At 43.5% G+C, this 26276-nt stretch overlaps 1 protein-coding gene across 1 annotated transcript in view; it reads right to left on the bottom strand.

The window, feature by feature from the left end:
- LOC311137001 (reelin-like) overlaps positions 1-26276 on the bottom strand; it is a 221303-nt gene that overhangs the window by 168072 nt on the left and 26955 nt on the right. The window contains 1 exon segment of the mRNA XM_084171327.1: positions 5048-5155. Coding sequence (XP_084027453.1) covers positions 5048-5155 — 108 coding nt within the window.

The raw sequence follows: 26276 nt of genomic DNA, 5'->3' as shown, positions 1-26276 counted from the left end.
TGGCATCACTTCTATTTCTCCTCCTCCCTCCATCCACCCTCTAGTCTTTCACTAATTCCCCCTCTCCTAACTCTTTCCTCTGCCTCTCTCACTAATTCCTTCTCGCTGTCTGGTTTTCATCCGTCACTTTCTTGTTATACCCTCATGCTCATCTTTTAGCAATTTTCTGCAATTACACATCTCTGCTTTCTCTGTAATCCCTCTCTTTCCTTCTCTCTGTCCTCCTTCCCACCATCTCTCTCTCTCTCGCTCTCTCCGCTCCTTTACTCTAATGTCTCTGCCCTCTTTATTTGTCTATCTGCACTCTCTCTCTGTCTCTCAAGCATTATGTTCTCTCAGTCTCTGTGACATTTCCAAAGCGCTTTCTTGATCACAACAAGATCTCATGATTTTACCAATTTGACTTCCCCGACGTCCCCCGTGTAGCTCAGTTGGTAGAGCTGGCGCTTGCAACGCCAGGGTTGTGGGTTCGATTCCCATGGGGGGCCAGTATGAGAAAAATAAAAAAATAAGAAGAAGAATAAATAATAAATAAAATTTAAAAAACATAATAAATGTATGCACTAACTGTAAGTCGCTCTGTATAAGAGCGTCTACTAAATGACTAAAGTGTAAAAATGTCCTCAGGACATGGACAGATGTCCAATTTCGAAGTCAGTCTTGAGCAATCTGCTAGCTTAATCAATAGTTGACTGCAGAGAGCCTTACTGAATCCTTTCCCTCCCGACATGCCTGGGTTTCAAATGCATTACACAAGAAGTGACATTACAGAGGCTTTCTTTGTTTCAGTAAATGATGATGCATCTGTGAAACATTTTGCATTCATTAGTGGTGCAGCTACAAATCAGTGTAACTGTGACATTGCTTTCTGAGTCATTATACACACTGCGGGGTCCTATAGATAATTTAATCACTTCTGTTTAATTATGTGTGTGTGTGTGTGCGTGTGTGTGTGTGTGTGTTTGTGTGTGTGTGTGTTTATGTGTGTGTGTGTGTTTGTGTGTGTGTGTGTGTTTGTGTGTATGTGTGTGTGTGATTGGTGTGCGTGTGTGTGTGTTCGGTGTGTGTACAGAAATTACAATTCACACACATACGCATGCACACAAACACATCAAGGACGATGCCAATTTTAAAGGGCAAATATAAACTGTATGAGTTTCCTTTTAGAAGCCAAAAGCCTTGGAATGGAAAGAAAGGGTTTATTAATGGAATAAAAGTCAAAAGAAGGGAAACACAAAGTGATTGAAATTCAGTTGAAATTCTCGAGCAGCTCACTGAGTTTAAATCTCATGCTGCTTTTCTGGCAACAGGGTGTGTAAAGAAAGAAATCCCCTTCTAAACGCGGACGACTGAGCACAGGAACACACACACATGAACACACAGACAATCATTTAATGCATAAAGATGCAAAATGCAAATGTCTCTAAGAAGATATTGTCACGTTGTAAAATAAATAGTAAAAAAGTAATTAAATAATCATTTTATACAGCATTGTGTCTATCTACGTTCTCTCTCCTTGCAGTACGGCACATTTAAAATAAATCAGCTCTTGTGGTTGTTACAGATCAGCCAAACTATGGGTCCTGTGAATACACTACAGTACACTACACTTAAACTTCAATAAAGACCAGAGTCAATGGACACTATGTTACCGCTCTCAATAGTGCCTGGCTGCCTAACATAACATTGTTTTCTGTTCCAGCATGTCACCATGTAGCTAACCATAGAGCAGAGGTAGCGTAGCATGCTAATTACTACACCATAAAGTGCTGTGGTTAGCCAGCCACCCATGTGCTTGTGCAAGAGCCTGAACCTCAGCTCAGAGCTACATACAGTAGGAGTTAAAGGCACTTTATGGGATATTTACAGGCATTTTTATAACTTTTTATGAGTTATCATTTACATTTCTCCAGCCCAGTCTCCCGGTTTAAATACCAGGGCTGCTGTTTGGGTGAAATACAAATCCCAGATTGTAGCTTTAAGCACTAAGCTAACCACATGTCACTCACCCAAGGCTCAAACCAGAGGCCATATAACCATGGCATTGGCATACTCCAGTCTGCCATAACTGGTACCTATAATCTGTCCCTCAAACACACGCACACGCACTCACACGAACACACACACACACACACACACACACACACACGTACGCACGCACGCGCGCACACACATACACACACACACACACACACACACACACTACAGTCCCGCCCAAACTGGCACCTCCGTCACACTCTTGCTAATCCGACAATGAGTGGGTGTTGAGTTCTTACAACCCAGTAAAAGTTCAGGCTCAAAGGTTTTTTCATTTTATGGAGAATGTAGTGTGGCTGTGGTGTGTTGTTTTTCAGAGGGAGTGGAGTGATATAAAGAGGCAAGGCATTTCTGTGTCTCCAAAGTGTGTTTGTGTGTGTATGTGTATGTGTGTGTGTGTGTGTGTGTGTGTGTGTGTGTGTGTGTGTGTGTGTGTGTGTGTGTGTGTGTGTGTGTGTGTGTGTGTGTGTGTGTGTGTATGTGTGTGTGTGTGTGTGTGTGTGTGTGTGTGTGTGTGTGTGTGTGTGTGTGCGCGCGCACTTATGTGTCTACCTGTGTTTCTCTGTGTATGTGGTACAGTATATGGATGTATGATCTCTGTGATTACTTGTAGTTGTTCAGAGGGAACTCTTATGACACTGTATGGAATTGTCCTCTTATGAATGCTGTCTTATCTCTATTGCACCCAGCCCACCCCCTCAGGTCATCACACATAGATGGATGTTGGTTGGTTTTATTACCTTTGGTTTGGTCTGTGGATTGGTCAACAATAGATTTGGAATACAAACAAGTCAGATCTGGCAGATCTGGTCTGTTATGTTCATGCTTTGCTTTGTAACTCTAAGATCTTCATGCCTAGAATAATGCTTTGTAATGCTTGTTTATGCTTTGTGAAACTTAAGCTTATGCTTTGTATAACGTAATCATTCGTTTTACAATGTTAATTCAATCTATTTGCCTTTGATAGACAATTCTTAGACCTTTCTTGATTGCCTATTACTATAACTCAACTATAATTTCTTGCATATTGCTAAATCATCTTTATGGAGTCAGATAAACATTGTATTATGCTAATTGCTTAGTCTTATTATGGGTCACATGTGAGGTATATATAATATACAGTACACATATCACATATTACCCCACTATAGACATTAATTGGTTAAAGGACACATACAGACAGAATATATCTGTCTGCCACTCTGCTTCTCTTCTTTCATTTTCTCCACTCTCTAAAACTGTGCTCCCTCTCATCCTCTTTCTCCTTTCAGCCTAAATGACAGAGAGAGAGAGAGAGAGAGAGAGAGAGAGAGAGAGAGAGAGAGAGAGAGAGAGAGAGAGAGAGAGAGAGAGAGAGAGAGAGAGAGAGAGAGAGAGAGAGAGAGAGAGAGAGAGAGAGACTACAGGAATCAGAGCAGAGCCACTGAACACATACAGTCAGTGCTTGACTTGGGATGAAAGAAGTGCAGATGCTATCTTTTTCCAAGTCTGTCCATTAGATTATGTTCACCAAAATTCACAAATGGTACGCTATAGAGTCCATGACTTCTCTATGACTTTAACCAAATTTTCATGACTATTATTAGAGCCTACGTGAAAAAGTAAGCATTATTGACACTTGAAGACTGCTGTATCTGATCACATGTAGGCCTTCCATCTCCTACTATTGTGCCCTTGAAACACCCTAGTCTGCTTATTAAGGTCCTGTTGAGCAGCTGATGTTTAGGCTACAATATGGTTAGACCAGGGTTTGAACAAAAGCCTGCACACCCAGTAGCTATCTTGGAGGATGGTGGCCACGCTTGATATAAAATATTGCAACATTACAACCAAATACTTTTGTTTTTATCAAATTATTCCCTCATTCAATGAATCAGGGATCAAATGGATAAGGTAGGATACTTCAAAACAAGGTATCTAACTAGACATGTTTATATATAAGGCTCAAATATTCATGTTTCAGGGGAGATCTATGCACAGCAAGTTATTTGTCAATTATGCCACGTCGTCGCAATTACACGGCTACTGTTTAATAGAGGGGAATCCCAGTTTTTCAACAGTGCAGATTTATTTAGTGGAAAGAAGGCGACAACGACATTAATGCTTAGTTAGCTATAGTTAAGTAGAGAGATAACTACTACAAGTTATGTTTAGAATTGGCTATCTAGTTAGTTTGCCTGTCATTATACCTGCTGCTGAAATGTCGCGCTCTCTCTCACATGCAGCGCACATTTTGCACTGAACTTCAAGCCCATGGCTAACGCTGACGGTACAGATTAAGCTATGACATTACAGACGTGTTTTCACAGAACTTCCCATAATTCCATCTTTGGAAAGTTCCAAAAGCAGTTCCCAAGAAGAGCTGCATGACCTTTTGTGTACATATGACTGCTTGACCTGTACACTAGCTGAGGGTGAATTGTCAATACTACAGTCTACTACAGTATGATCCATTGGATTTGGTTTCTTTCTCTATTGTCCATTGTTCCAACTATTGTCTAAATGATAAGTCTTCTCTTTATAATGTATTTCCCAAATAATTTAACAGAACATATTGTACCTCTATGGTATTTCCCCCCTCTATGGACAGATCTCAGTTTTTGTTCTTTCTACCATTAAACAGTAAGAGTGTATAAACCCCAACCCCAGGCCACATCATCCCCAGACTCAACCCCAGTCTCATCCATCATAGCCTGTCTGATGGGCTGTGTGTGTTCTTTGGGTTGTGAGCAGTCTGACTGAGTCTGGACTGGGATCAGAGGCCTGTGGAGGAGGAACTGGAATACACTAAAGTGGTTTCCTTTCATTCATTCATTTATGCATTGTTCTGTAACCATAGGGGACAAGTGATTTGCCAGTAACTGCTGATCAAAGAAAGGAAATCATATAATAGTCCACTATGGAATATTCAGTTGATTATTCGTCTTTTAGGTCTAAGCGTCATAGTAGATGTCATTCATTGGCTATCATATTGTTACTGAGGATGTCAAGAACTGATAGGTTGACTTACCGAAGCCGAATGCAGCAGGAGCAGGGATAGGAGCAGACTGGACAGGAGTGGACGTATAGAGACCGGTCACCAGCAGACCATCAAAATACGTACTGGTGGAGACAGTCACTGTGGAGAGACAGAAAGAAAAAGGAGTGTGAGGTGAGAGAAGCACTGCTTTACCCAAAGAATATGAACCGAATCAAATTCGTTTCTGTAAGTTATTTGGTAATCTTTTCTTCACCCACTCACACACATTGAAATAAACACACAAAGAAGCAACCAACAGGCAAAATAGTAAATTCCTAACAGCGTGTTGTAATAGAGAGCATTAGTAATGGCTTCTTTTTGAAGGCACTAACTCCGCCATGCACGGCCCAGACGGCATCCCTATCCACGTCCTCAGAGCATGCGCAGACCAGCTGGCTGGAGTGTTTATGGACATATTTAATCTCTCCCTATCTCAGTCTGCTGTCCCCACTTACTTCAAGATGTCCACCATTGTTCCTGTACCCAAGAAAGCAACGGTAACTGAACTAAATTTATATCACCCCGTAGCACTCACTTCTGTCATCATGAAGTGCATAGAGGCTAGTTAAGGATCATATCACCTCTACCTTACCTTACCTGACACCCGCCCCAATAGATCCACAGACGATGCACTCGCACTGCACACTGCCCTATCCCATCTGGACAAGAGGAATACCTTTGTAAGAATGCTCTTCATTGACTATAGCTCAGCGTTCAACACCATAGTACCCTCCAAGCTCATCATTTAGCTCGGGGCCCTGGGTCTGAACCCCGCCCTGTGAAACTGGGTCCTGAACTTCCTGACGGGCCGCTCCCAAGTGGTGAAGGTAGGAAACAACACCTCCACTTCGCTGATCCTCAACACAGAGGTCCCACAAGGGTGCGTGCTCAGCCCCCTCATGTACTCCCTGTTCACCCATGACTGCATGGCCACGCACGCCCCCAACTCAGTCATCAAGTTTGCAGACGACACAACAGTAGTAAGCCTGATTACCAACAATGACGAGACAGCCTACAGGGAGAAGGTGAGGGCCCTGGCGGAGTGGTGCTAGGAAAATAACCTCTCCCTCAATGTCAACAAAACGAAGGAGCTGATCGTGGACTTCAGGAAACAGCAGAGGGAGCACGCCCCTATCCACATCGACGGGACCGCAGTGGAGAATGTGAAAAGCTTAAAGTTCCTTGGTGTACACATCACTGACAATCTGAAATGGTCCACACAGACAGACAGTATGGTGAAGAAGGCACAATTGAGAGCATCCTGTCAGGCTGTATCACCACCTGGTGCGGCAACTGCACTGCCCGCAACCGCAGGGCTCTCCAGAGGGTGGTGCGGTCTGCCCAACACATCACCGGGGGCACACTGCCTGCCCTCCAGTACACCTACAGCACCCGATGTTCACCCCATTATCATCCAGAAGGTGAGGTCAGTACAGGTGCATCAAAGCTGGGACCGAGAGACTGAAAAACAGCTTCTATCTCAAGACCATCAGACTGTTAAATAGCCATCGCTAGCCGGCTACCACAAGGTTATTCAACCCTGCACCTTAAAGGCTGCTGCCCTATAAACATAGACATGGAATCACTGGTCACTTTAATAATGTTTACATACAGCTTTACTCAACTCATATGTATATACTTATGCTATTCTACTGTATTTTAGTCACTGCCACTCCGACATTGCTCGTCCTAATATTGATATATTTCTTAATTCCATTCTTTTACTTTTAGATTTGTGTGTGTTGTTGTGAATTGTTAGATACTACTGCACTGTTGGAGCTAGGAACACAAGCATTTCACTACACCAGCAATAACATCTGCTAAATATGTGTATGTGACCAATAAAATTAGATTTGGTTCGATTTTTGCCCAAAGCCTATGGTGAAATTAAGTGGGTTTTTGGAGGGGTTTTGGATAAATGCTGAAAATAAGGTCTGTGGTAAACACTGACTTAAGTTTTGTTCTATGAGATAATCTTCATCAACTAACGTCACTTTTAGTGAATTTTGAAGCATTTATGTAATGTAAACAAGCACATAATGCAGATAAAGGCTTCATAATTCATAAAGGTCATGTTAACTTACTGATGTTATCTCATAGAAAAAAAAGCCTGTGTTAACCTCAGACCTTATTTTCAGCGTTTATCCCAAATTCCTATTCTTTCCCCATTAATTTCCCCCATATAAATGGCTGAAGGAACCAGAGGTGACTAATATAATATGAAGATATTATGAAACACTTTGGGCTCAAGCCAGAGGTATGGCTCTAATTTCATTACCTCCCTGTAAAGTATCTTAATCACCAATTACGGTGAATGCAAATTACTTACAGAATCAAGATCAAGATCAACAACAACACTAGGTCATAGTCCTGTAATTATTATGATAGAAATCATACAAACACAGGCCCACCTCTCCAGTAACACACAGTAGACTACATACTGACACTAGATAATTAACCAGTGTGATGTGTATCTATCTGGCAGAGAACATGCCCCACACCAACACCCCTCTAACACCCTCCCTGCTGCGAGCCTAACGAGCACAGAGCACAGGTGTTCACGAGGGTCTGGCAATTAGAGAGGGGGGAGGGGTGGAGGGTAAGGGGTGTGAGGTGAGAAGGAGTCCCCTGGGGGAGGGAGGGAGGGGGTAGAAATATATAATTAGTAAAAGTAATGATATTTATATGGGAGAGAGGGAAGGGAGAGAAGGAATAGGCGGAGGAGAGGGAGAGGTGGGGGCACATATGTGTGCAGGTGCTGGGCAGTCCCGGAGGCGGGGGGTTGCAACCAGTCACAGATGCCAACTATGACAAATGTTACTCCACCCAACAAATAAGCCTAGGGAGAATGGCTTGCTTTGGAGGTCTGAGTCACACACCGGGAGTGTTATGTTATCTGATCTAACCACCCACTGTTCCATAGTAGTGATCTACAACAATATACTTGCTGGGGAAATCACAGATCCTTATTGATGAGCCAATGAAAGGAGATTGATGAGCTAATCAGCAATAAGTTCAAATCTCACAGTGTTACTCAGGGACAAGTCAATCCATGCCAGGTAGCCACAGTGTAGCCCCAATCTATCAACTGTGTATCCAGCAGGTTAACTAGCTATTGATTTTCTGTGTAAATCTAACTCTGAGTGACAGGACCACCGTACCACAAGACTACATTACTGGAGTTACTGTAGAACCTCACTAGCCACAGCATGTCACGCCCTGACTCAGGGGACGCTTCAATGTTGAGTCAGGGTGTGTATATTCTTTGTTGTGCGTTTTCTATGTTTATTATCTAGTATGTGTATTTCTATGTTGGCCGGTGTGGTTCCCAATCAGAGGCAGCTGTTGCTCGTTGTCTCTGATTGGGAACCATACTTAGGCAGCCTATTGGCACTGTCTAGTTGTGGGATCTTTTTCCGTGTAAGGTTTGTTGTGTGTGCTACTTTGGACATCACGTTTTGTTTTGTTTGTTGTTTTGTCGAGTCGAGTGTTTATTAAGTTAAATAAACATTTACGTATATCACGCTGCGCCTTGGTCTGACCCGTCATTCAACGAACGTGACACAGCAGGACTATATCAATGGAGTAAAAACACCACAGGACAACCTCACTGTAATAAAACATCACTGGACTAGACGACTACATCACTACATCATTGACAGACTGGCTCTGTGGTTCCCGGCTTGGCCTGGTGCCAACCAGACAGATCCTATGGCAACGAGGGGAAAACTAAAGCTCTAAAGGAATACAGTACACTCCCAAAACTAATATGTGTCTGGCTGGGTTCTTCACGTTAAAGAAGAAAGAGAGAGGAAAGAGAGAAGAACCAAAGCTGACCCGGGATTCCCCTTCAGTTTGTGGGGAACTGGGTGAAGGATGAAAGACAGAGACTTGTAGTGTTGTCTGTAATACAGGCTGGGTCTGGGTCTGTTTAGGTTTTTGGGGAAGCAAACTTCTGTGACCTCATGTCTCTCTGTATGTCTATCTGTCTCTGTCTGTCTCCGTCTACGGATGCTTGCGGTTCCAGTGGTGGACTTCATGACCCAAGTTGAAATGTAAATAATAAGTTCATTGAATTTGGTCTGTGTGTGTCGTTGTACACGCATGTTCGCTCTCCACCCTGTATTTAGAGCCCAGAGGTAGTCTTTCTCCCTGTCTCTCCCCACGTCTCTCTCCAAACTGGATGTTTTTCCTGCAATTGTATTTTGAAATCTGCAAAAGGTAAACCAACAGCCACAATCAACCATAGAAATATAATCCATAGATGGCAGTTCCCATTAAAGTCAGGACTGTCATCCGTTGGTAGTGTACCCATGAGTTTAACAGTCAAATTGCCAGGGTAAGATGTTGCAAAACCCTTCTATGGATTATATGTCTATGGCCACAACGCAACAAGCTGTATATTTGGCGCGTGTTGCCCAAACTGTGGCCTTCCCGACTGTAGACATACCAGTAACTGCCAAAATAAAGGAAACACTTGAGTAAATATATTATGGTGTGGGGTGCATTTTCCTTACATGGTTTAGGTCCACTTATAAAATCTATGCCAAGGTGCATTGTAGCTGTTCTGGCAGCTCGTAGTGGCCCAACACACTTTTAAGACACTTGATGTTGGTTTTTCCTTTATTTTGGTGAGAAAACTTAATCCACAGTAATTTTTTTATAAACTATTGATCCTCTGTGGCTACGTTATTCTATCTGGTGTATTTTGAACATTGAGAGCGGGCTCGTGTGGTTGGATAAAAAATTATAATAATAAAAAGAAGAACATCATTTTTTGGGGGGGGCCCAGCCCCTGACTCACACAATTGACTAGTCACATTTAAATTGAACAAAAATTTAAAAACAACATACAACAATTTCCAAAAAATTCTGAGTTACAGTTCATATAAGGAAATCACTCAATTGAAATTCATTAGGCCCTAATCTATAGATTTCACATGACTGGGCAGTGGCGCAGCCATGGGTGGGGCTGGGAGGGCCTAGGCCCACCCACTTGGGAGCCAGACCCACCCACTGGGGAGCCAGGCACAGCCAATCAGAATGAGTGTTTCCCCACGGAAGGGCTTTATTACAGACAGAAATACTCCTCAGTTTCATCAGCTGTCCGGGTGGCTGGTCTCAGACGATCCCACAAGTGAAGAAGCCAGATGTGGAGGTCCTGGGCTGGCGTGGTTACACGTGGTCTGCGGTTGTGAGGCCGGTTGGACGTACTGCCAAATTCTCTAAAACGATGCTGGAGACGGCTTATGGTAGAGAAATTAACTTTCAATTCTCTGACAACAACTCTAGTAGACATTTTTGCAGTCAGCATGCCAACTGCACGCTCCCTCAAAACTTGAGACATTTGTGGCATTGTGTTGTGTGACAACACTGTTGTGTGACAAGAACTGCTCACTAACAGGGATGCAAACACATTTCTGTACAAAATTTTAGAGAAATAAGCTTTTTGTGCGTATGGAAAATGTCTGGGATATTTTATTTCAGTTCATGAAACCAACAGCTTACATGTTGCATTTATATTTTTGTTTAGTATATTTATTATGTAGTTTTTTAGAGTTTTTTAAAAATCAGTTACCCAATCAAGGCAGGGCCCCCAGATACCCACGTGGGCCCCCCAACCTCCTCTCCACCCTACATCTTATGATTAGCAGATCAGCAGCAGGTAGCAGCAGGCTGTCTACACTGATTGAGAGTGGGCTCCTGAGTCCTAATGTGGTTGGCGGTTGTAGTAAAAAAAATATACAAAATCTATACTACATATATACAGTGGGGAAAAAAAGTATTTAGTCAGCCACTATTTGTGCAAGTTCTCCCACTTAAAAAGATGAGAGAGGCCTGTAATTTTCATCATAGGTACATGTCAACTATGAAAGACAAATTGAGAAAAAAAAATCCAGAAAATCACATTGTAGGATTTTTAATGAATTTATTTGCAAATTATGGTGGAAAATAAGTATTTGGTCACCTACAAACAAGCAAGATTTAATGCTCTCACAGACCTGTAACTTCTTCTTTAAGAGGCTCCTCTGTCCTCCTCTCGTTACCTGTATTAATGGCATCTGTTTGAACTTGTTATCAGTATAAAAGACACCTGTCCACAACCTCAAACAGTCACACTCCAAACTCCACTATGGCCAAGACCAAAGAGCTGACAAAGGACACCAGAAACAAAATTGTAGACCTGCACCAGGCTGGGAAGACTGAATCTGCAATAGGTAAGCAGCTTGGTTTGAAGAAATCAACTGTGGGAGCAATTATTAGGAAATGGAAGACATACAAGACCACTGATAATCTCCCTCGATCTGGGGCTCCACGCAAGATCTCCCCCCGTAGGGTCAAAATGATCACAAGAACGGTGAGCAAAAATCCCAGAACCACACGGGGGGACCTAGTGAATGACCTGCAGAGAGCTGGGACCAAAGTAACAAAGCCTACCATCAGTAACACACTACGCCGCCTTGACTCAAATCCTGCAGTGCAAGACGTGTCCGCCTGCTTAAGCCAGTACATGTCCAGGCCTGTCTGAAGTTTGCTAGAGTGCATTTGGATGATCCAGAAGAGGATTGGGAGAATGTCATATGGTCAGATGAAACCAAAATATAACTTTTTGGTAAAAACTCAACTCGTCGTGTTTGGAGGACAAAGAATGCTGAGTTGCATCCAAATAACACCATACCTACTGTGAAGTATGGGGGTGGAAACATCATGCTTTGGGGCTGTTTTACTGCAAAGGGACCAGGACGACTGATCCGTGTAAAGGAACGAATGAATGGGGCCATGTATCGTGAGATTTTGAGTGAAAACCTCCTTCCATCAGCAAGGGCATTGAAGATGAAACGTGGCTGGGTCTTTCAGCATGACAATGATCCCAAACACACCGCCCGGGCAATGAAGGAGTGGCTTCGTAAGAAGCATTTCAAGGTCCTGGAGTGGCCTAGCCAGTCTCCTGATCTCAACCCCATAGAAAATCTTTGGAGGGAGTTGAAAGTCTGTGTTGCCCAGCGACAGCCCCAAAACATCACTGCTCTAGAGGAGATCTGCATGGAGGAATGGGCCAAAATACCAGCAACAGTGTGTGAAAACCTTGTGAAGACTTACAGAAAACGTTTGACCTGTGTCATTGCCAACAAAGGGTATATAACAAAGTATTGAGAAACTTTTGTTATTGACCAAATACTTATTTTCCACCATAATTTGCAAATATATTCATTAAAAATCCTACAATGTGATTTTCAGGAAAAAAAAATCTCATTTTGTCTGTCATAGTTGACGTGTACCTATGATGAAAATTACAGGCCTCTCTCATCTTTTTAAGTGGGAGAACTTGCACAATTGGTGGCTGACTAAATACTTTTTTTCCCCACTGTAATATATACTGTATATATAATATATACAGTATATATATATATATATATATATATATACACACCGTCAAATTAGTGGATTCGGCTATTTCAGCCACACCCATTGTTGACAGGTGTATAAAATCGAGTACCCAGCCATGCAATCTCCATAGACAAACATTGGCAGTAGAATGGCCTTACTGAAGAGCTCAGTGACTTTCAGCGTGACACCGTCATAGGGGATGCTACCTTTCCAACAAGTCAGTTCGTCAAATTTCTGCCCTGCTAGAGCTGCCACGGTCAACTGTGAGTGTTTTTATTGTGAAGTGGAAACATCTAGGAGCAACAACGGCTCAGCCGCGAAGTGGTAGGCCACACAAGCTCAGAGAATGGGACCGCCAAGTGCTGAAGCGCGTAGCTTGTAAAAATTGTCTTTCCTCGGTTGCAACACTCACTACCGAGTTCCAAACTGCCTCTGGAAGCAACGTCAGCACTAGAACTGTTCATCGGGAGCTTCATGAAATGGGTTTCCATGGCCGAGCAGCCTCATACAAGCCTAAGATCACCATGTGCCATGACAAGCATCGGCTGGAGTGGTGTAAAGCTCGCCGCCATTGGACTCTGGAGCAGTGGAAACGTGTACTCTGGAGTGATGAATCACGCTTCACCATCTGGCAGTCCGACAGACGAATCTGGGTTTGGCGGATGCAAGGAGAACGCTACTTGCCCCAATGCATAGTGCCAACTGTAAAGTTTGTTGCAGGAGGAATAATGGTCTGGGGCTGTTTTTCATGGTTCGTGTTAGATCCCTTAGTTCCAGTGAAGGGAAATCTTACATATATATATTATTATTATTATTTTTTTTGGGGTGGGGGGTAGATCAGCTTTAATATAGCAGATAGATTGTGGCTTCCATCAATGTAATTGTCTGCATAATTTCCAATCCCCCATATATATTTTTTGTAAATATACATATACAATATATCAATTTTTTAAATATAATTTCCTTTATTATTTTTCCCTAACCCTACCACCCCTCCCCTAATTGGAGTAAACTTATGGACAAATACACTTAGACTTCTACTTCCACCTTGTACATACTATATACATTTTACGGCCATAGTATATTTTACAATAGTTATCTTTTGTTTGTTTTCAGCTACCCTCAACCCCTCACATCTATCTCTGAAGACCATCCAGTTTTTTTTCTATTTGCCATATATTTTTCAACTGTGCTGTTTCACAAAAGTACTGAACCTACATACATGTTAAGGACACAGTATGTTTTACATTAGTTATCGTGTTATTTTGGGTGAAGGGAAATCTTAACGCTACAGCATACAATGACATTCTAGACGATTCTGTGCTTCCAACTTTGTGGCAACAGTTTGGGGAAATTCTTCCTCGCCCACCATTTGGCAAATATGACCATAATTCTATCCTCCTGATTCCTGCTTACAAGCAAAAACTAAAGCAGGAAGTACCAGTAACTCGATCAATACGGAAGTGGTCAGATGACGCGGATGCTACGCTACAGGACTGTTTTGCTAGCACAGACTGGAGTATGTTCCGGGATTCATCCAATGGCATTGAGGAGTATACCACCTCAGTCATCGGCTTCATCAATAAGTGCATCGACGACGTCATCCCCACAGTGACCGTACGTACATATCCCAACCAGAAGCTATAGATTACAGGCAACATCCGCACTGAGCTAAACGCTAGAGCTTCCACTTTCAAGGAGCAGGACACTAATCCGGACGCTTATAAGAAATCCCGCTATGCCCTCAGACGAACCATCAAACAGGCAAAGCGTCAATACAGGATTAAGATTGAATCGTACTACACCGGCTCTGAAGCTCGTCGGATGTGGCAGGGCTTGAAAACTGTTACAGACTACAAAGGGAAAACCAGCCACGACCTACCCAGTGACGCGAGCCTACCAGATGAGCTAAATGCCTTTTATGCTCGCTTCGAGGCAAGCAACACTGAAGCATGCATGAGAGCACCAGCTGCTCTGGACGACTGTGTGACAACGCTCTCGGTTGCCAATGTGACCAAGACCTTTAAACAGGTCAACATTCACAAAGCCGCGGGCCAGACGGATTACCAGGACGTGTACTCAAAGCATGCGCGGACCAACTGGCAAGTGTCTTCACTAACATTATCAACCTCTCCCTGACCGAGTCTGTAATACCTACATGTTTCAAGCAGACATCATAGTCCCTGTGCCCAAGGAAGCGAAGGTAACCAGCCTAAATGATTACCGCCTCGTAGCACTCATGTCGGTAGCAATGAAGTGCTTTGAAAGGCTGGTCATGGCTCACATCAACAGCATTATCCCGGATACCCTAGACCTACTCCAACGGATCCACAGATGACGCAATCTCAATCACAATCCACACTGCCCTTTCCCACCTGGGCAAAAGGAACACCTGTGTGAGAATGCTGTTCATTGACTACAGCTCAGCGTTCAACACCATAGTGCCCACAAAGCTCATCACTAAGCTAAGGATGCTGGGACTAAACACCTCCCTCTGCAACTGGATCCTGGACATCCTGACGGGCCTTAGATGGTAAGGGTAGGCAACAACACGTCTGCAATGCTGATCCTCAACACTGGGGCACCTCAGGGGTGCGTGCTTAGTCCCCTCCTGTACTTCCTGTTCACCTACGACTGCGTGGCCAAACACGACTCTAAACCCATCATTAAGTTTGCTGACGACACAACAGTGGTGGGCCTGATCACAAACAACGATGAGACAGCCTATAGGAAGGAGGTCAGAGACCTGGCAGTGTGGTGCCAGGACAACAACCTCTCCCTCAATGTGAGTAAGACAAAGGAGCTGATCGTGGACTACAGGAAAAGATGGGCCGAACAGGCCCCCATTAACATCGACGGGGCTGTAGTGGAGCGGGTCGAGAGTTTCAAGTTCCTTGGTGTCCACATCACCAACAAACTCTCATGGTCCAAACACACCAAGACAGTCGTGAAGAGAGCACGACAACACCTTTTCCACCCCAGGAGACTGAAAAGATTTGGCATGGGTCCCCAGATCCTCAAAAAGTTATACAGCTGCACAATCGAGAGCATCCTGACCGGTTTCCTCACCGCCTGTTATGGCAACTGCTCGGCATCTGACCGTAAGGCACTGCAGAGGGTAGTGTGTACGGCCCAGTACATCACTGGGGCCAAGCTTCCTGCCATCCAGGACCTCTATACTAGACGGTGTCAGAGGAATGCCCAAAAAATTGTCAAAGACTCCAGTCACCCAAGTCATAGACTGTTCTCTCTGCTACCGGAGCGGCAAGTCTAGGACCAAAATGCTCCTTAACAGCTTCTACCCCCAAGCCATAAGACTGCTGAACAATACTCAAATGGCCACCCGGACTATTTACATTTGTTTTTACACTGCTGCTACCCGCTGTCTATTATCTATGTATAGTCACTTTACCCCTAGCTACATGTACAAATGACCTCGACTAACTTGTACCCCCGCACATTGACTCGGTACCGATACCCCCTGTACATAGCCTCGTTATTGTTATTTTATTGTGTTACTTTTTATTTAAAATTATTTACTTCAGTTTATTTGGTAAATGTTTTCGTAACTATTTCTTGAACTGCATTGTTGGTTAAGTGCTTGTAAGTAAGCGTTTCACGGTAAGGTCTACACCTGTTGTATTCAGCGCATGTGACAAATAAAGTTTGTTGTGATTTGATATGATTTGATGAAAAGTATTTTAATAAACATGAAAAGATTAATGTAAGAAGCGCTCATCATTTCAAATATGCTACAAGTAATTTTAAACAGCATATAAACACTCTAAATAGGTCAGGAGCCAGACAGGGAGCCTAAGAGGGAATGAATTATTTAGGCTACATTATTTCAATTATTTCAAGGCTATAGTCTACAAAGAAATACATTGTGAAGCATTAGCAAATGCGACACAATAGGCTGGTATGAACATAAAGAGCTCAGCATTTAAACATTTTGTTGTATTAAATCATTATAGTCTATAAATTGTGCATATAGGCTGTGACTTACTTAGAATGAAGAACAAATGAAACGAAAAATGCCTTAATAGGCTCAGTCTATAGTTCCTTTCAATTCATTTTTTGAAACACGAGTTTGGCCAGTCTGTGGCTTCAAGCTTATGCAATGGTGCCTGGAGAACAGGCCAGCAGTGGAAAATATCCTCTCCGCGCTTGCAGAGCCACTGGGTAGGCAGGGATGCAGAGTTGTTATTTTTTAATGTAGGCTTAAACGTTTTTAGTCAAAATAACCCAATCAAAACGGAAAGCTCCTTGAAAGTGGAAATATGCCAGGCCTATTGGGCCAAAATCACGTATGGCTTATTGTATAGATAACAGAACAAAAGAGATCTGATTTTTAGTTCATAAATACTTTGCTACAATGACACACTTAGTTATCTACCCACCTCATTCCTTTCTGTTAGCATGTTCACATAGTAAGTACAACATCATGTTTTCAGGATATGTGTCTTTTCAGATTCCACAATGATTATTTAGTTGTGGACACTACATCACCACACTCCCTCTCTTGCTCTTGGTCCTCATTTTTGTAAGTCACCTTGATTTAGCACCTGTGTGTTTTATCAGTTTCTTTATGAAAATATTTAGTAGCTAAAGCAAGGGGCTATAGCAGCACACAAGTAGACTACAAATGCATGCTGGTCCGGGCATGCTCTGAGCTTGTGAAGAGAGCGCTACTGGAGCGAAATTGAAGCGGGCGAGAAGGCTGATGTTCCAAAATTTGGAAATCTTGCTCCACACTACAGTCAAATTGGGCACGCTCCGCTCCTCGCTAGATACTCATCTCTCTCCTTCCTGTCTCTTCTTCCTCTCTCTTCCCTGTCTCTTCTTCCTCTCTCTCCTCCCTGTCCCTACCCTGGTCTCTCTCCTTCCATTCTTTTCCCTGGTCTCCCTCCCCCTGTCTCTCCTCCACATCCCCGACACAATAATTAAATGGACCACTCCCAGTCTAATATCCAACCCTTTCTTTCTCCTCTCTCTCCTCCGCTCTCTTTATCCAACCTTCTCCTACTCTCTCTCCTCTCCTGGCTGGTTTTTTCTGGGAACACGTTTTTACTAGGCCACTCAGGAACATTCAATGTCATCTTGTTAAGCAACTCCAGTGTAGATTTGGCCTTGTGTTTTAGGTTATTGTCTTGCTGAAAGGTGAATTCGTCTCCCAGTGTCTGTTGGAAAGCATACTGAACCAGTTTTTAGTCTATGATTTTGTTTGTGCTTATAGCTGTATTCCGTTTCTTTTCATCCTAAAGAAAACTCCCTAATTCTTGCCGATGACAAGCATTCCCATAACATGATGCAGCCACCACCATGCTTGAAAATATGAAGACTGGTTCTCAGTGATGGGTTGTGTTGGATTTGCCCCGAAACATAACGCTTTGTATTCAGGACAAAAAGTTAATTTCTTTGCCACATTTTTTACAATATTACTTAAGTGCCTTGTCACAAAGAGGAGACATGATTTGGAATAAAAGTAAGAAATACATACAGAGAAATGATCATATTGATCAAATACGATTTTGTAATAGTAATTTTACCCAACATGTCTCCGTTCAACTCTCTCCTGGCTTTTAGACAAAAACACAAGCTTCCAGTACTAAATATCATCCACTTTCCTGCATGCTGTTGGTTATACATTATATTATTTTTGTACATTTACATTTTAGTCATTTAGCAGACGCTCTTATCCAGAGTGACTTACAGTTAGTGAGTGCATAATATATTTTCTTTCAGACAGGCCCCCCGTGGGAAACGAACCCACAACCCTGGCGTCGCAAGCGCCATGCTCTACCAACTGAGCTACAGGAGGCCTACAGGTGTACCCTGCACCTGAAAAATGACTGGATGTGTGTTTACACTGATGCACATCCTCTACTCACATTCCTATAGATCTGTATCATCACCTGTCCCTATACTGTATACTGTAATCAATTAACCTTTGACTGCTGCTTTTGAATATACTGTAGCTGAACCATTGTCTTTTTCTGCACCGTATTTATCTATTTCCCACCTTCACAAGTCTATCTAGGCTCTGCAAGCTGCTGGTGTAGCATGTAATGGGTGAGTGAAAAGCCATTGTGTTTCCCAGAGAGGGTATGATTTGAATTCCAATGTGTGTAGGAAAGCATTATATTTATCATATTCAATACATTGTGTACAACACACCTATTACACCGAAAGCTCCGGAAAGTAGTGCATTCAAAATGCTCTCACATTCACAATCACAAGCAATCATCATCCTTATACTGATTTTCTCCTTCACATGTGCTTGTTTCTGCATTCTACATGACCTGCATTCTGAGGTTATCCACTCCACTCCCTCACACTCCCCCACACCCACATCCACAAACACACACTCACACATATAAGCACACACACGTACAGAGTGAACGCACACATGCAAGCATGAGTGCACACACACACACTACACACACGCACACCCCTCCTTCAGCAGAGTGTGTTAAAAGGGATTTTCTCACTCTCTTTCTCCTTCCCTCACACTCTCTCTCTTCTCCTTCCCTCCTCCCTCCCTCCCTCCCTCCCTCCCTCCCTCCCTCCCTCCCTCCCTCCCTCCCTCCCTCCCTCCCTCCCTCTCATTCATAGAACTGTGTTAAAAGTGCTCTTTCTCTAGTACCTCTGCATGCATTTTTCTACTCGTCCACAGCAGTGGTACCTGAAGTCTGTTTGATGTAGTGGGGAATGAGGGGAGGGGCAAGGGTTAAAAAGAAGAACAGCGGCCCAGGGAGATGGATGGGAAAGGGGGGATGGCGATGGGTGGATGGAGGGATGGAAGGGAGATATGGGGTAGTGGAGTAGTAGTCCATAGAGACTAGAGCTTTGATCAATATCGATGCAAGATCTGCATTATTTAGACAGGGCTTCTTTCAGGGTGGGTGTGTGTATGTGTCTCTCTGAATCCCCCCACAGGTAAGATCTGATCTGATTGGCTCATGTGTCTGGTCCATTCCATTCATGGGTGAGAGTAGAGTGATACAGCACACACGCGCACACATACACACACCCTGCCCACACACCCACGCACACACACACACACACACACACACTTCACACATCTAAAGAGCAGGGTGGAAGGCCTTAACATTCCTGTCCATACTCCATCTCTGACTGCTCCTCTCTGGGCCAAGGGGAATAACATCAACAACACTCTTATCTAAGACCTGAGTGTGTGTGTGTGTGTGCGTGTGTGTGTGTGTGTGTGTGTGTGTGTGTGTGTGTGTGTGTGTGTGTGTGTGTGTGTGTGTGTGTGTGTGGACAAAGCAGGTGTTTGCATGGTTCAGCCAAACATCTGGGTAGAATTGTTAAGCTAAGCATTCCACATGGGGGAGTCAAGAGGGTTCAGTTCTGCTACAAGTACAAGCTGTAGGGGATGAGAGAGAGTGACAGAGAAAGAGAGATACAGAGAGAAAGAGAGCGAGAGAGAGAGAGAGAGAGAGAGAGAGAGAGAGAGAGAGAGAGAGACAGACAGACAGACAGACAGACAGACAGAGACACTTCACAGAAATCTGTGACTGTGCCACATTCACTCCATATGGTCAGTTAAATATATCGTTCTCCATCTTCATCAGTCACAACAAGCATGTATGCTAATTTCATCTGAAGTTTAGAGAGTGACTGAAAGGGAGAGGTGCACTTTGCACTTTGGTCTGGTTCCATCTCATAACTCTGTCTGTCTGCATTCCTGCTATCTGTGGGGCAGAGAGGAAAGAGTGGGGGGGAAAGAGAGGAGACGTGCATCTCTCTACGAGAGTGCAGCTGTTATCAGTGTCAACAGGAGGTAGAGCACTCCTCCCTTTTTCACCTCCTTCTGCATCCTTCTTCCATACTCTGCACTCTTATTCTCCCTCTCCCCCTTCTCTCCAGCACTCAGGTGGACTTTGCTCTGCTCTGTTGTACTCTGGCCCTGCATAGACTTAGCTCTACGTCACTCCTCCCTCTCATCTCTCCGTCCTCCATCTGAGTAGGACCTCTCTCTACGTCTGTTCTCTCTCTCTCTCTCTCTCTCTCTCTTTCGCTCTCTCCCTCTCCCTCTCTCTCTCCCCCTCTCTCTCTCGCTCTCCAGCAGCACTCAGGTGGGCTCTGCTCTGTTCCACTGTGATCTGACCCAGAGCTCTCCAGTTCTCTTCCCGCTATCCTCCTTCACTTCCTTCTTAGTAGGACCTTTCTGTGCTCCTGTTCAGATTGAGTGTCTGTTAAATGGACCGCCCACATGTCCCTTATTTACGTCATACACACCAGTCCAGTCCCCTGCCTTCAGTATGTCCGGCCAAAGCCCTCCAACACACACACACGAACGAACGCATGCACGAATGCACGTGAGCAAAAACAAACAGCAGTACATTGGCCCATCCTATAGGCCCCTACTCCAGGATGTAATATTGATGTTGCGATGTGCTACGCCTTATTACAGACACACAGAGCTGGTGCTCCGGAGCTCCTGAGCATCCAGCCTCTCCTAGCCTCTTACTACCGTCATATTCTTCCCCCTCCTCTGCTCTCCTATACTAGCCTCCTCCTCTCCTCTCCTAGCCTCTCTATACTAGCCTCCTCCTCTCCTAGCCTCCTCCTCTCCTCTCCTAATTTTTTCATAGCCCCTGTGGGAATCGAACCCACAACCCCGGCGTTGCAAACGCCATGCTCTATCAACTGAGCTACATCCCTGCCGGCCATTCCCTCCCCTCCCCTGGACCAATTGTGCGCCGACCCATGGGTCTCCCGGTCGCGGCCGGCTACAGCAGAGCCTGGATTTGAACCAGGATCTCTAGTGGCACAGCTAGCACTGCGATGCACTGCGATGCAGTGCCTTAGACCACTGCGCCACTCGGGAGACCACCCATAACATAACACTTCACAGCCCTGTATTTCTGCTGTAATTTAGCACGTGCAAGCGTTTGATAATTGCCATTAAGAATAAGACCACAGCACTTATACAATACAATGAGCTGCATTACACACTAACTATGCAAAGAATGAGAAGACCACGCATAAAAAGATAAACACTGTCTATTCCAGTGCAACCGTCTACATTCTGTCTGAGTTGGTTAGGAGCGTGTTCCCATGCTAAGCTGTGTTTGTTTTTTCCACTCATCACTCCTGGCCTGAGTATGCTCTGTGAATATTTCACTCTGTTTCCCACAGTCACCGCGTGGGGTTATGGTCCCAATGTAATAGTGAACAGATCCAGTGTTTTAGCACCTATTTAGCAGGGGATGTGTGTGTGTGTTGGGTGGAAGGATGCTGTAAAAACCACCCACCGTGTTACAACCAGGTCAGAGAGTGGATACACAGGAGGAAGCGATGTTTAAACTTTCAGGAATGCAGCAGCGTCATGTACTGTACCTACAGAGGTGTTATGGAGATGCAACTACTGTACTTATAGCGATGGCCTGCTTTTGGTAGCAGCAGATGGACAACCACTGTAGAGTCTGTTTCCTCAGTTGATGCAGGAATTGCGCAATACAGTATGATGACTATCTAAGTCTTGGCTGTGTTTTAATTCAACCTTTATTATACAGTACCAGGTTGTCCCATTGAGGTCATTTTAAAATGTTTATTTTCCAAGGGAGACCCACCGGGAACTCCACTACTCTAAGTGTTGGTGGGTTGTTCAAAGTGGGTTGTTCAAAGCCTTGTTCCAGCCTGTGACAGGATCTCACTGTGGGTGTGTCAGTTTGTCCATGTAGAGAACAGAGGTGTCACTGTTCTGTTCAGGCCTTACAGTCAGTCTGGATGGAAGGGCACTTTACTACAGCAGGGGGACTGAAACCAAACCTTGCCTCTACCACTGCCTTGTCATGCACATAAATCACGGCTACACCCTCAGATTACACTGCCTTTCTGTCTGGCAGCCAGACCTGGGTTCAAATACTATTGGACATCTTTCAAATACTTCCAGCATTTGTTTTAGTCTGCCTGGAGTTCCACGTGGGTGGGGTTTGTCGTTTTGGGACGATTTGATTCGTTCCATTAAGCCAGGCAAGCTCAATCAAGCACAAATAAAGCATTTGAAATGATTTAAAATAGTATTTGAACCCAGGTCTTGTGGCAGTACAACACTAATCCTGTGCCATGCTGTTACCTAAGACTGGTCTGAGATCATACCTCCCCTGCCCTGCCAACGCCTGTTTTGCTGTACGCTTTGCTGCACCTAAAGAAGACATTACCTATACAGATAGACTTTTAGGGTGCCGCTAGGTCCTGTTCCTTCATTTCCCATGCAGAGGACCAGCCTCCTAGTTAGAAGACTCTTACAGTAACACATTCATGTTCTGTCATTGTGTTGGAAAGATTTGGCCACTGAGTTTATCCACTGATTTTATTAGACCCAGGCGACCCAAGCTGCCTCCCCTCCCACTCCCTTCAAGCCCTCTCCCCTAAACCCACAGACCTGCCTCCATCCTGGTCAGTATCCAGCTGGTCTGGGATAGGTCACAAACTAAGGTAATGGTACAAAGGTATAACATCAATACTAACATTTATACTGAAAGTACAGTAGAAGCTCAAATGGAATTTCATTAAAAACCAACCCAAATCTCTAGGCCTGTCCTACACCCTCTTATTTCCAAATGGCTGCATGGTTGCATCCATGTTTCCTGGATTGAGGATGGCTGGATAAAAATAGTTGGCCATCTGACATATTTCCCACTGACAGACAGACACACGTTCTCCAGCAAGGACCAGGAAATTGAGTATGACCACGGGGCGAAGCTTTGGGTCTGTTGTCCATCTGTTTCCAGTGTCGGGGTGTCACTTCCCCCTGTGCTTCCTGAAATGGTTAAACCCACTCAGTCACCTGTGCACGTGACCAGGGGAATGTGTGACAATCCATCTCCTCTAGGATGTGGAGAGAGAACTGGTGACTGGGTGGAGGGAGACCACAAGTTGTAACAGATGAAGTAGAAAATCTGTGCTGTATGGAATATGTGTGTGTGTGTGTGTGTGTGTTTGCATGTGTGTGCATGTGCGTGTGGTGCCTGCCTGCATGAGTGTGTTCATGTGCATGTTCATGTGTGTGTTCATGTGTATGTTCATTCATGTGTACAGCATGTTCATACGGTGCCATGGTGGGGTGGTGGGGTCTTAGCTCTATCATTCCATTGCGTAACCGTCCTGGCACCAGCCTGCCCTGCTGGCATCACCATCTGCTGCTGTGTCAGAACTACATTACTGACAACACCTCAGCTTCTACAGGTCTTATAATACAGATAACACCATCTTCTACCGGCCCTATCTCCTCCTAACATATCCTATGTTTACCATTCGATTTCTTTAACATTATGAACACGTGCGTCTGGAGCCACAGAGGGAAAACTGACTTTGAATGTCTGGTGAATATCTGACAGTCGTTTCAGATAATTTTGAAGCATAAAAAGACTGGGGTGTTTCTGTTTTGCCGAGAGCTGAAGCCTGAGTGACTTGGCTTCACCCCTTCAACAGCCGTAGAGAAGAGACAGTTCTGTCACAGATATCCTGTTCCTCACACTGAATCTGCTTCCAAATCATGTGTGTGCGTGTGCGTGCGTGTGTGAAGTGAGCGTGTGCGTGTACAGCACCAATCAAAAGTTTTCCAAGAGTGTGCAAAGCTGTCATCAACGCAAAGGGTGGCTACTTCTAAGAATCTGAAATCTAAAATATATTTTGATTTGTTTAACACTTTTTGGGTTACTACATGATTCCATATGTGTTATTTCATACAATGTAGAAAATAGTAAAAATAAAGAAAAACCCTTGAATGAGTAGGTGTGTCCAAACTTTTGACTGGTACTTTATGTGTGTGAGTGTGTGTGTGTGTGTGTGACAACTCAAAGGCTACTATCTCTCTTTACCTTAGATAGGCTTTGATACCAAATCACCGCTGTTGGCTTTCAGCATTATTCATCAGATCATTGTTCAGAGACTAAGACTTCCATCACAGCATGCTAATCACTAGTTCAAACTTCCACCGCTCCTTTTGAACACTAAAACAGTTTCAGCTCACTACAGCTATGGCGTTCTACAAAAGCTACTCAGGACACGCACTTGTGGGCTATAATATGAAACTTGACTTTGTGGATGTGTCTTAAAGAATGAGGCTCAAGAATGTGTCTCAAAGAAGTCTATGTATTGGTAAGGAGACGGGAATCATATTAACTACAGTATAAGATGCTCTTTAGTATGTGGATGTGTTACACATGGCATTATGGGTACTGTAGTCCATCATACTACAGGAAACAGTTGTTGTGGGAATGGGGAAATGAGCCAGGTACAGGAGGAGGAGGAGGAGGAGGAGGAGGATGAGGAGGAGGAGGAGGAGGAGGAAAGGGTAGAATAATGTCTTGCCCATTGGGCAATAGGACAATTTCGGAGAAATGTGAATGTCACTAGAACAGACTATCGGGGGACTATCCAGAATATAATGCCACAATGATCTCAGTGCTCTAACTGCTACATGTTTATGGGACATCATAAAAATCATTCTGGTTTGATCCCAAAGGAAGACGAAGAGCTACTCTGCCACAGGTTGGCATTTATTGGGATGACTCATGTACTGGAGGCAGCTCTGCAAGAGTGGTCATAGTTTGCACAGACACAAAGTTATAAAATCTTTAATATTAAACCTAACCCTGACTCTAACCCTAACCTTAACCACACTGCTTACCCTAATGCCTAAACCTAACATTAATTTAAGAACAAAAATGTATCTAGAGGATCTAGATACATTTTCTAACCTCTCTGGATTACAACCAAATTATGATAAATGTACTGTATTACGTATTGGATCACTAAAAAATACAATTTTTACATTACCATGTAGTTTACAAATAAAATGGTCTGATGGTGATCGGAATACTTATCCCAAATGAAATAAATGATCTTACTCCAATACATTTTATTAGAAAGTTAGCAAAAATAGATAAGATCTTGCTGCCATGGAAAGGTAAATACCTGTCAATTTGTGGAAAAATCACCTTGATTAACTCTAGTATTATCCCAGTTGACCTATTTGCTTATGGTCTTGCCTACGCCTAGCGAACAGTTTTTTAAATTATATGAGAAAAAAATATTCCATTTTATTTGGAACGGCAAGCCAGACAAAATTAAACGGGCCTATTTATATACAGAAATGATTAAATATTAAAGCATTAGAGCTATCACTAAAAGCTTCAGTCATACAAAAGTCATACTTAAATCCGAACTGGTTCTCTAGCAAATTAGTAAGATTGTCTTACCGTATGTTCAAGAATGGCCTTTTTCCCTTTATTCAGATTATAACCTCTCACTTTCAGTTATTTGAAAAGGAAATAATCTCCCAAATATCACTATTTCTAAAACAAGCCATAGAAAGTCGGTTGCAATTTCAATTTAATCCTCCAGAAACTACAGAACAAATAATGCAACAAATATTGTGATTAAACTCAAATACACTAATTGATTTTAAAAAATGATCTTTTGACAAAATTTAAAAAAAGGTATAATCTTCGTAAATGATATCATAGGCAGGACTGGTGGAGTTATGTCGCACATGCAGCTAACAAAAACATATGGAAATGTCTGCTCTACCCAAAATTACAACCAAATAATTGCAGCATTTCTGCAAAAATGGAAGAGGAAAGTGGAAGGGGAAAAAGTAAGGAACTTGTCTGTCGGCCCTGCATTAAAGAACATAATTGGTTAAAGAAAACTGTGATAAATAAAAAAAAGTATACCAGTTTAATTTAAGGACCAAAGGATTGACAGCCGTCCCATATAGATTGCAAAATAGTTGGGAAGAGATTTTTGATGTACCGATTCCATGGCATAGTGTTTATGAACTGATACACAA

The sequence above is a fragment of the Coregonus lavaretus genome, assembly GCF_964263955.1.
Source record: "Coregonus lavaretus genome assembly, chromosome: 11".
NCBI lineage: Eukaryota > Metazoa > Chordata > Actinopteri > Salmoniformes > Salmonidae > Coregonus > Coregonus lavaretus.
Note: the sequence above shows the minus strand (reverse complement) of the source record. Positions and strands in the feature narration are given on the sequence as shown.